The sequence below is a fragment of the Hyalella azteca genome, unplaced genomic scaffold (assembly GCF_000764305.2).
Source record: "Hyalella azteca isolate HAZT.00-mixed unplaced genomic scaffold, Hazt_2.0.2 contig5368, whole genome shotgun sequence".
Lineage (NCBI taxonomy): Eukaryota > Metazoa > Arthropoda > Malacostraca > Amphipoda > Hyalellidae > Hyalella > Hyalella azteca.
In genome coordinates, this window is record NW_025935562.1 from 10,070 (window position 1) to 19,905 (window position 9,836).

At 38.2% G+C, this 9,836-nt stretch overlaps 1 protein-coding gene across 1 annotated transcript; it reads right to left on the reverse strand.

The window, feature by feature from the left end:
* Positions 1-562: 562 nt before the first annotated feature.
* LOC108675363 lies at positions 563-8,738 on the reverse strand. The gene is made up of 9 exons (XM_018163366.2): positions 7,898-8,738; positions 7,605-7,735; positions 5,404-7,141; positions 4,986-5,172; positions 4,688-4,822; positions 4,234-4,368; positions 2,392-2,469; positions 1,748-1,791; positions 563-1,357 (listed from the first exon to the last, which is right to left on the reverse strand). The coding sequence occupies exons 1-9, from the start codon at positions 8,414-8,416 to the stop codon at positions 1,271-1,273; spliced, it is 3,054 nt and encodes a 1,017-aa protein (XP_018018855.1). The 5' UTR covers positions 8,417-8,738; the 3' UTR covers positions 563-1,270.
* Between the last annotated feature and the right edge of the window lie 1,098 nt (positions 8,739-9,836).

Here is a 9,836-nt window from a genome sequence, read left to right on the forward strand (position 1 = left end):
CGACAATAACGGACGTCATTTGCGTGATATTTCTTTAGAACTGGCAAATTGTAAAACTTATTTGTTTTGATTATACTATCAAAAAATTCATTTGAATATAGTAAATACTTTCGTTATGATATGTTTCAAATAAGCAAGATTTTCTGCCCCGCCCTGTATTTCTGAGTGTCCGCTTCCTTTAAAATTGTGATCAGTGATCACATACATTAGATTCTAGATCCATGGGGAGATCCATGTTCCGGCAGTGGATACAATAAATCATATTAAAATTGATATAAAAATTAACCCTCCACCGCCGTATGTCACTCTCCGGGAACATAACTTTCAACTTGAATTATACGTAAACTACTGAGTGTAGCAACCTGAGCACGCGTGTACGCAATAGAGAACATTTTAAAGTTGTCGTACGTGGCGGCAACCATCAGTGCAAGTTATTTTTTGCTCACTATATACAAGATATCCATTTTGGGAAGTAGGTTTGTGGACAATATAGCTCCGGTTACTCACGTACGTCATGCGGTAGACTGGTAGAGGGTTAATGTCAAGAAGTAAATAGAGGCCATACGGGTCGAGAATATATTTTAATCATACTGAATTTACCTCAAAGGTATCAAATGATCAAATTCAGTAAATCCTACGTATTAATACTTTTACGTCTAATTTATCGGAATCATTCATCAAGCATTAAAAACTTGTCTTATAACTTGATAGGATCGAAGCTTAATCTTGAATGTAACCAATTTTTGCGCACATAATTCTATTTGTCATAAACAAGTAAAGGTTTAATTTACACGCGAATGGTGCTCGGGAGCTGTTCACGCCGCATGAAATCAACGTTATGAGACAGCGAACGTATGAAAAATTGGGAATGTGGTACCATATTGGCGGCTAGCTTCTGTACTCATTTTGATATGTGATTTGGGATCAAGCTTCTCCGCAAGTACACAAAAAAAACACTTAAGAAGCAATCACGTATACATTTTTTTACGATTTATAATTTTCAATATAATTCTTGGTCATTGTTTGCTGGGAGTATGCCGGGCTATTGCTAGATTAAGGCTCATCGTGGCTACGGGCAAGTTTGGTCAAGTAAAATTAACCTTAGATACGCTACGTGTAAGTTAAATTAAATGGTATCATGAATGATATCATGAAATGATTTAAATTCTGCATCAACATGAATATTAAGAAGCGTTCGGCTGATGCGTATCGGCCACAAGCTTGTTTGTGGTGCAGAAGACTAGTGATGGTGGCGGTGAATGCCAGGACTTTAGAAAAAGTTGACAAGTTTGGAGTTCCGGGCCTGTCTGAATGTAGCACTCGCGTCCTGCAGGGCTGCAAACTCGGGACCAATTTCCTGGAGAGGAAGGCGATATCGTTATTTTCCGTATTATAAATAAATATCGTTCCGTATATCGTTATCGTTTTATAAATAAATGCATCATGGCTTTATTCAATTTCAAGTAAAGTATTTGCGTACTTCGTGTATAGCATTAACTATAAATATAGAAGCATTCAAAGTATTGACAATGACAAACTAAGTTATTAAACAGTATCCTTGTCGACGTATGCAGCGGGACACACGCTTATTCTCATTTTCATCAAGCGTTTTCAATCACCTATGGAAAATATGTCAGTATTTCTAGATTCCACGGAAAAGCATAACTATTAAATTAGATAAATATTTTTTGGTCGTTCCAAAGTTCTAACGTCTGGGAACAAGTCTTTGCTCCGAGTCCTGGCTCACCTGCTGCGTCTCCTCCGTCCCTATTGCGCTCCGAAGTTTCTTCACTGAAAGACACAATGATTATGTTAGACATGAATTTATTAAATTTCAAATCATTGACAATATTTATGCAAATCCCGCGTCATATTTACAATTTTTTATGATTTTTATTTTTTTTATGATTAACCAAGAGCAACAGGTGCACTATGAGGTCATCGCGTTATGAATGAATAGATATAATCGGTCTTCGATTAATATTTGTCCTTATCAGTTGAAGGCTGCACTTGTCGAGGTGATAAATATAATTGGTGATCGATATACGTATGTGCTTCTTAAGTTTTATGTGTTACTTAGGTAAAAATATTCAGGAAATTACAGTTCAATTAACATCGAAAATAATTGCTCATGAATAAACTTTGCAGTAATCACGGGACCAATGAATTAGAGTCAAATGAATCTTGTGTAACTCGGTGGAATGACATCCATGAAGTTGAAATTGGAGAAAATTTTTCTTCAGTTCAGAAAATATCCTGATGAACTGAAGATTATGAACCCTGTCATTCCTTAAGTTTGAACAGAATGGTTATGGCCACTAATAATTAATGTTGCTGACTGTGTTATGCGTAAGAAGCAAGTTTTATTAATAGTTAGAGCTGTTTTCTTACTAGCTCGAACAGAGTGACTCTTCATGAACTTCGTAGCCTTCGAGACGCTGGGCATCGCCTTCCCTATGTTGTTTGCAGCTGTCGAGCAAAATAAGATTCCATTAATTGATATGATTTAAAAGTAGGAGATATATACAAGTATTAATAATAGTATGTTGCGCCTGTCTCTGCTAATCACGTTGCATAAGAATGTTTGACTGCTTCCTGTAAAAATTGGCTTAAATGTTGGGATTGCAAGTATTAAACTTGAATGAACCCATTCTGAGTCTCAGTCCTCGCATATCTTCGAAAATGACAGCACGCTTGCGCTCAGCAGTCGTTTTGAACAAAATTTATAAATAAGAACAATTCAATTGATCTTAAGATTCCCTTGCTTCAGAGGAGGATGAAATGTACAAGAAATGGATGAATGTAAGCAGTTTACATGTAGTTAATATAGATTATTTTAACAATTCTTGATATGTAAATCAGGCCTAACACCTATTAATCTTTGTAATTCTACCTATGCCTCGATAATAATCTTATCTCTCTAGAAGATTGACTCATAAAAACCGTCCTGATTGATATACGCGCTCAAGCAACTCATGCGGCAAGTGAACCATGGATCTCAAATTGATTAGGCATGACTTCCGATATTACGATCCACAAAATCCTTAAGAAAGAAGCGAGTGATGTGGGTAGACGCTGATAGAAAAAGGCAGAGCGGCTTGTTAATCGAATAGAGTTGCTATAGCAAAATAGAGTTGCTATAGTTGTTGAATCGCAGAGTTAAGAGTGCCAATTGTACTAGCCTCAACAAAAAGTAGAAAATGAAATTGTAATATAAGAAAGCCATATAACTTTATATCAGACCGTTAACCTCCTGCCTCAGGCTTTGTACGTTTTCCAAGGGTCCTTTAAGTTAGATCTTGCATGCGAGGCATGTCCTCAACTGCGGCAGAGACTTATGAGCACCTAGAACTAATATTAGTTATTTTTTGTAGCTTAGCTGATATATTGAGCTATCTAAACTTGTTTTACACCTAGGGGTTTTTAATTTACGGTTAGGCTAAATATTGCTTTAAATTTAAGGCACTGGCCTTAACGTAGATTTTAGATTCCTGACATCTTTCGCTTTCAACTGTCGCAATTAATAGTTTAAAATGTATATATTACTTATCTAAACTGTAGCGTTTCCCCAAACTTTGAGAATTGACTTGGGTAAAACGCCGTTCAGTAGTCAATAACGCATAAATTCGATATCTTCAGCGATTTTGAAATACACTACAGCAATACGGTCATAACTGATATTGATTGATCGCACGCCGATTGATAACCTTAACATTACCGTTACAAAAAACATGTTGTTAAATTAAATGGAACGGAAAACTCAATGAATGCGTCAAAATTAACAAATCCACAGAATATATCTTGACGCTAACACGTTTTCGACAGCCTCTTTTATTGCAACACCCCCCTCATTACTTCTAACTTCAGAACAGCTCAACTCAATCAAGCTAGTTTTACTAGTCATTTTTCTTTGAATTTTTACGGAAGAAATTACCTAATTGCAATGCAATTGGAATTACTTTCAAATTCGATCTGCATTCTTTGTAATAATAATAAATTCCAATCTTTGGACAAGAACTTTCGAGCAGAAACTCGTACTATCCAAACGTATCAACAATAAATATTAAACAATTTATATGTTCGGCGAACCTTCTTCTGTCAAATTTTCGGTTTCGTGAGTGACGATCAGTAATCCCAACATACTTCAATACAGATATACTGCTCAACCTAGTCTGTCTGGGAGATAGCATTTTTTTCTGAATTTTCAATCGGACTATTTACTCATCCGCTGACCTCTGTCGACGTTGCCGCCGAGGCTGAAGCTCCGAGGTTCTCTCGCCATGTGCGTGTAAATTTCGAATGCTTTCTCCAAATCCTGAACCTGCGAAGCCTTCAGCTTTGAAGTCGGCGCCAAGCAAATGAAAACCCCTAAAAGAATTACATAAGGAGATGTGAGGCATGTACCAAAATATATGCCTACAGCCTAAAGTACCTAAATATAAGCATATTAAACTGATTCTCGAAACAATGTCAGTTGCTTTACGATTTTTATTATTCTCGGAATTTGAGCAAACAACAGAGACACCAATGAAATGTTTGCAATCAAATTGACTCTACCGGTTTTTTACAGATTTGCACAAAATAATATATTAGGCCGGGTCCGCACTATTTTTTATGCAACTTTGAGACTTGTAAAAGTACTTTTTAGAGTAACTTTCTCATTGGCAAGTTTGAATCACTAACTGACCTTCAGCTGCCTCGATGATGTAGTCGCCGTGTCTGTCCATCAAGACGCGTGTTTTCTTCTCCTCGAAGTTCCGAGCGAACAACTCCCCTCCGACCTCAAGACGAGCCTTTTCCGGGGAGCTGCGCGTGGTCGATGCTGATTTATTGGGAATAAATATTAATTTAATTCTGACTGTCGGTGCACAGAATAGTTTGAAATTACAGCAATCGATGTTATTTGAGTTTTTCAATCACGATTCGTTTCTAGTAATTTTAATGAAGGTAGTTTGTTCTGTCAATTCGCGTACGTCTTCTCTCACTTTTCCTGAGCAGCTGAATGGTCTGCCTGTTGAAGGGCGATGACACTCCTGCAGACGATAGGAAGAAAAGCTTGACTGCATCCCGCACGTGGAATATCTCCTGCCACTGAGCTGCGTCTCGTCCCCCGGCTTCTGCCACGTCGCGTGGTTCCGTTGACGTATTGGGTGATGACGAATCTTCTTGGGACTTGTGAGAGACATTTAAAATCAACATTTATGGGGCAAGAATTAGGTGGCTTGCCTCGCTCAGAGCAAAAAATTAACGCGAGCAGGAAATGCTTAAAGCAGAGTAAATTTTTTCACTACAAGAGAAGATATTTAGGAATTTTATTCTCCGAAGCTAGTAATTTGGTCAATGAATTTTGTATTATTTGTTTATTAATAGATTATCATCAGTTATCATCAATGGAGTACTCACATAGAAAGCCGAACGGCCGATGGTAACAGAATCTTTTTCTTCCTGTGTTTCTTCGGGGTTGTTGAATCGTACGATACTTGATACTTTTTTACGTCCTGGTTTCGTCGGTGCGTTGTTCATGTTTGGTTTTGGGCCCACAATGTTCTTGGTCGTCATGGACGTCTTCTTGTTCCGCTCGTCATGGACGTTATCCGAGAACGATGCTGATCCGGATTGTGGTTCACTCAGTTCCACCTTGCTAGGCTCATAAGTGTTTGCAGAACCTCCAAGCTCGATGATGGGTATGCTTGGATACAACGAGCGTCTTGTGTCGCTCACATCTGGTGAATTATTAAGTTCTTCATCAGGGGATTCATTCTGGTTGAAAATATCGTTAGTATTATCAGAAACTTCGATCATAGTAGGATGCTCTGCCATGGAAATCTGGCTTGCGAATTCATCCTCATTCCTGTCCATGGATCTTGCTGCTTCATGTTCTTCACCTATTCTTAAGCTCCTATCCATAGTTACATTTCCATTTGCCCTAATTGGATCGAACATGCGAAGAAGAGACTCATTTGATCTACTCATCTTCTTCAGCCTAGTCAGCGGGTGACGATTTGCATAGTTTGGAGTAGAAGTTACTGATTCAGGAAGGTTCATCACCGATTTGGATAATTGATTCCTCTTACAGTAGCTCGTTTCCAAGTTAGTGGATTGGTTTACAACCTTTTCATCAGTTGGTTGCTCAAAGGTAACTAGACCTGTAGACTGTGTGCCCCCATTATTAGTTTTTGACACTTTTGGAAAATTAATATTTGCCTGATTCTGATCTCCATGGGCTGCAGAAGTTTCGCCGTCATGCCCATACAATTTTTTCCTCATTTCCTGAGTCAGCTCTTCGAAGATATCCTCTGTCTTTGCCACCTCTCTTTCCGGCCCCAGAGCAGGCGAGATGTTCTCAGATTTAGAGTCTGCTTGAGTGAAAGGATTACTTGCAGCGTTGCTCGCATCTTTAACATCATCGAATGATTCAGTGAGATATGATACTTCTTGAGAAACAGCTTCTTCTCGGTAATCTAAGTTGCTCTCGTCGAATATATCACTATAATTAAAGCTAACAGGTGCTTCGAATTCTGAAGCAAACGGGTTTTTATGTAAAAATGGGTCTACAAAAGCAGAATTTGGTTTTGAAAAGTAATGGTTGACTTCATCTAGCATCAGTTCTGTTGATTGTTTATCATTGTTTTCACCTTGCTTCATAGGAGACATAATTGGCGTCGATTGCGCTGTAACAAACTCTGAGTCTGGAATAGAATCAACAGATTTACTCTGAGGGAGCAAGTTGAGCGGTAAGTTTTTTCTCTGAATATGATGGGCGCCGACATCATCTGGAAAGGTGGGTTTTCTTTTGGTAGGTTCAATCGGTCTGATTTTTTTCCTAACTGCTGGTCGAGCTCCGCTTGTGAGTGGATGTTCTTTCATAGCATCAATACTATCACCTGAAGTACCGCTTGAGATGTCGTTCCTCTTAGCTGATGAACTGTTGAGCATGCCGGTATCGTCCGATCGCAGACTCTCACGATAGGCAGAAGGTAGTAAAACAGGAAGTGCTCCAGAAGATTCTTGATTGTTCTCTAATAAATCTTCCATGAGAACATCGTTGTAAGAAGGAGGAGCTTCCGTGGGAGCGGCTTCCAAATTAGAGGGCAGGCAATAAGCGCTTTGAGCGTCAGAAAATTCTAGCAGCACATGTTTCCTGAAAATTGTACGAAAGAGATATGTTTTTAACTTAGGAAGCCAACTTTGACAAAATAATATTGAGTAGCCTGCTGTTCCAACATGTATTTGAATTTTTACGAGTTACGAGTAATTCCATGAGCCCAATTTTCTGGTTGATAACTTAAATAATAAATAGAAGATTTCAATGAAATAGCGAAATTTGTAAGGTGTCATCATGAAATACAGTGGTTTTATTACAGATCAGGATATCGAAGAATTCCCAAAATCGGAAATTTTGTTTATATAATAAAAAACGTCTATATGGTTATACAGTTAAAATTTTTGAATTAAATTTTATGGAACAAGCTGAGTAGAGCTGAAAAAATTTATATTGGAATATCGAATGCAACCTCGATTAAAATTTATAAGAAGCTCGAAGATAATTATCTAACAGAACCAATGCTGGTTGCTGGATAACATGCGAGAATAAATCAATATACCTCAGCCGCTTCATTTGCAGAACGGTTTTCTCAGCTTCGGACATTTCTCGAGTGGATGGATTCAATTTCCTCAGTGGAGTCTCCAAGATGCGGTCGATTTCGCTCAGGCATTCTTGATATTTTTTTGATGCCTAAGAGTGCAATGAGGAAATGAGTTTTTCTTAAAATTATTTCAGCAGTGAAAATTTTTCTAACAAATGCTCATGAACGATTTCGTTGCTTTCGACTGTATACTCTCATTTTTTGAGTATAGAATAGTGTAACGTTTAATTAACTACCTCGTATTTGCTCACCTCAAGATATTTTGAGTTTTCTGCGTCACGCTTGGCCTTAATTGACATCTCCAGTGCTGCTTGTGAGACCTCTAAAAGTTGTTCATGTGAGGATATTTTGCCTCCTTTCGTGCTCGCAGAAATGACGTTGCTCTGTGACGGCCATTCGTACGGTGTGGAGATTGGCCTGGCGGGACCCGTTGCTGAAGTTCTGTTCAATTCACCCGGTTTGCCTTTCCTGCTTCCATGGTTTACATTTGGTCCTGAACGTGGTGGCTGTTTTTGATGCCGACTGCCTTGTGGGTAGATATTCTTCGGTTGCTGAGGACGCGCTGAAGGTCGAGGAGGCACTTTTGGTTTTTCTACTTCCTGCTTGCCAAGAATACTTTTTATTTTAGAATAAGCTCCTTTCGCTTTACCCTGAGGTTTAGCGATGGCCTCCTGAGTGTTCTGTTCTGTAGATGTTTGCTTCTGAGGAATATTCTTCCTGGGAAGTGGGACCGGAGGCCTACGATGAGGTGGATTGACTTCTTCCGCCATTTAGTGAAGGATTTGAATTATCTTCCCGTATTATTTTGCCCGGTTACTTATTCAGCTTGATCAACTTAACGATTGCTAAATGATATGAATAATCAATTCCAAGCTATCTAATGAATTGGCACTGAGCGACAGAGACTCATCTTGTCTTTATAATGAATTGAATGCACGGTTCAGGGTACGTGTCTCACACATTCCAATTCATCACTGAGTCGTCGTTTCTCGCTGTCCGTCTTTTGTCTTGCTGATTAGATAAGCTAGCTGACTGATAACTGATTCTTTGGAGATTACTCAGCGTAAAAAGAAAAGAGACGGCAAATGAAATGTTCAAAATAAACAGTTGGATAGTTGTCAAAAAACACAATGAAATAATCGAAAATGATATATATTATAATGTCGAGTTAGCGTGGGCAATAGGGGCAATAGAAGATGAAGCAGTTGTAATTTCAGTGCATTTTCGCGAGCAATCTTTCGGAACTACGAATAGTTCTGTGCAAATTGACTTGAAAATTGTCTTGGCTCAAAACTGAAAGTTTTGTTTTGAACGTTTTCAGAACTGCTTTGATCCTCTAAATTTGTAGGTTCTTCTAGAAAACCAGAATTATTCGACATATGGAACAGTTCATCACTTTGCTGTCGAATCATATTTCAATGGTATTTGTTGAGCCTACATCAATCTGCTATGTAATTAATAGAATAAATAATCAAATAGAAGCATTTTATGATTTCGACAGTAGTAAATCGATTCCTTTTTCTATAGTTTGGAGCAGGTAAAAATCCCCGTTTATTATATCGCTTTCAGCGTTTATTAGGCCGTAAGCCTGCCGCTGATTCCTAACATCGCAGAACATTCACTGTATGTTGCGATCTCGACTCATAACTCACTGCTCCAATTCTGCTGTGCTTATCCGCCCAGCCTCCTTGCCGATTCTGACCAGAAACTGGCGAACAGAGCTGGGATCGAACCCGCATATCTCTGCTACAATCTTTGTACATTGAACTGTAACCACTGGCCCACCCTGAATTATCCGTTTGCAAATCTATTCCATCCATGATGATCCCGAATTAGATTGAAATTAATTGAATAAGACAGTTAGAGATAAAGAATCATATTATAGTTTTGATTCTATGTGGATAATTTGAAAATAAATAAATTTACTACTATTTTTGTTTGACGTGATTTTGTTGTGCATCATCGAATCACCAATAATAATGTTAGTTCACTCTAATATCAATAAAAATTGGCATTTAAACATATTTTGAATGTTTAAAGGTAATAATTTTGTTAGGTATATGAAAAATGAACACATTTAACACAAATTGCTCTACGGAGCATTCAATATTATTATGCGAAAAGAATCCACTTCTACGGACGCGTATCTGCCTCCGTTAACATGATGTAAACAAGTTCGGTGAACAGGTT

What these genes read in the sequence shown, in the direction of transcription:
- LOC108675363 (XM_018163366.2), bottom strand. Translation starts at nt 8,416, where the DNA reads ATGGCGGAAGAAGTCAATCCACCTCATCGTAGGCCTCCGGTCCCACTT. An exon ending in CATCATCGAGGCAGCTGAAG is followed by an intron (nt 4,369 to 4,687) that starts GTCAGTTAGTGA and finishes TAATTCTTTTAG; the next exon opens with GGGTTTTCATTTGCTTGGCG. An exon ending in CGGCGGCAACGTCGACAGAG is followed by an intron (nt 2,470 to 4,233) that starts GTCAGCGGATGA and finishes TTTGCTCGACAG; the next exon opens with CTGCAAACAACATAGGGAAG.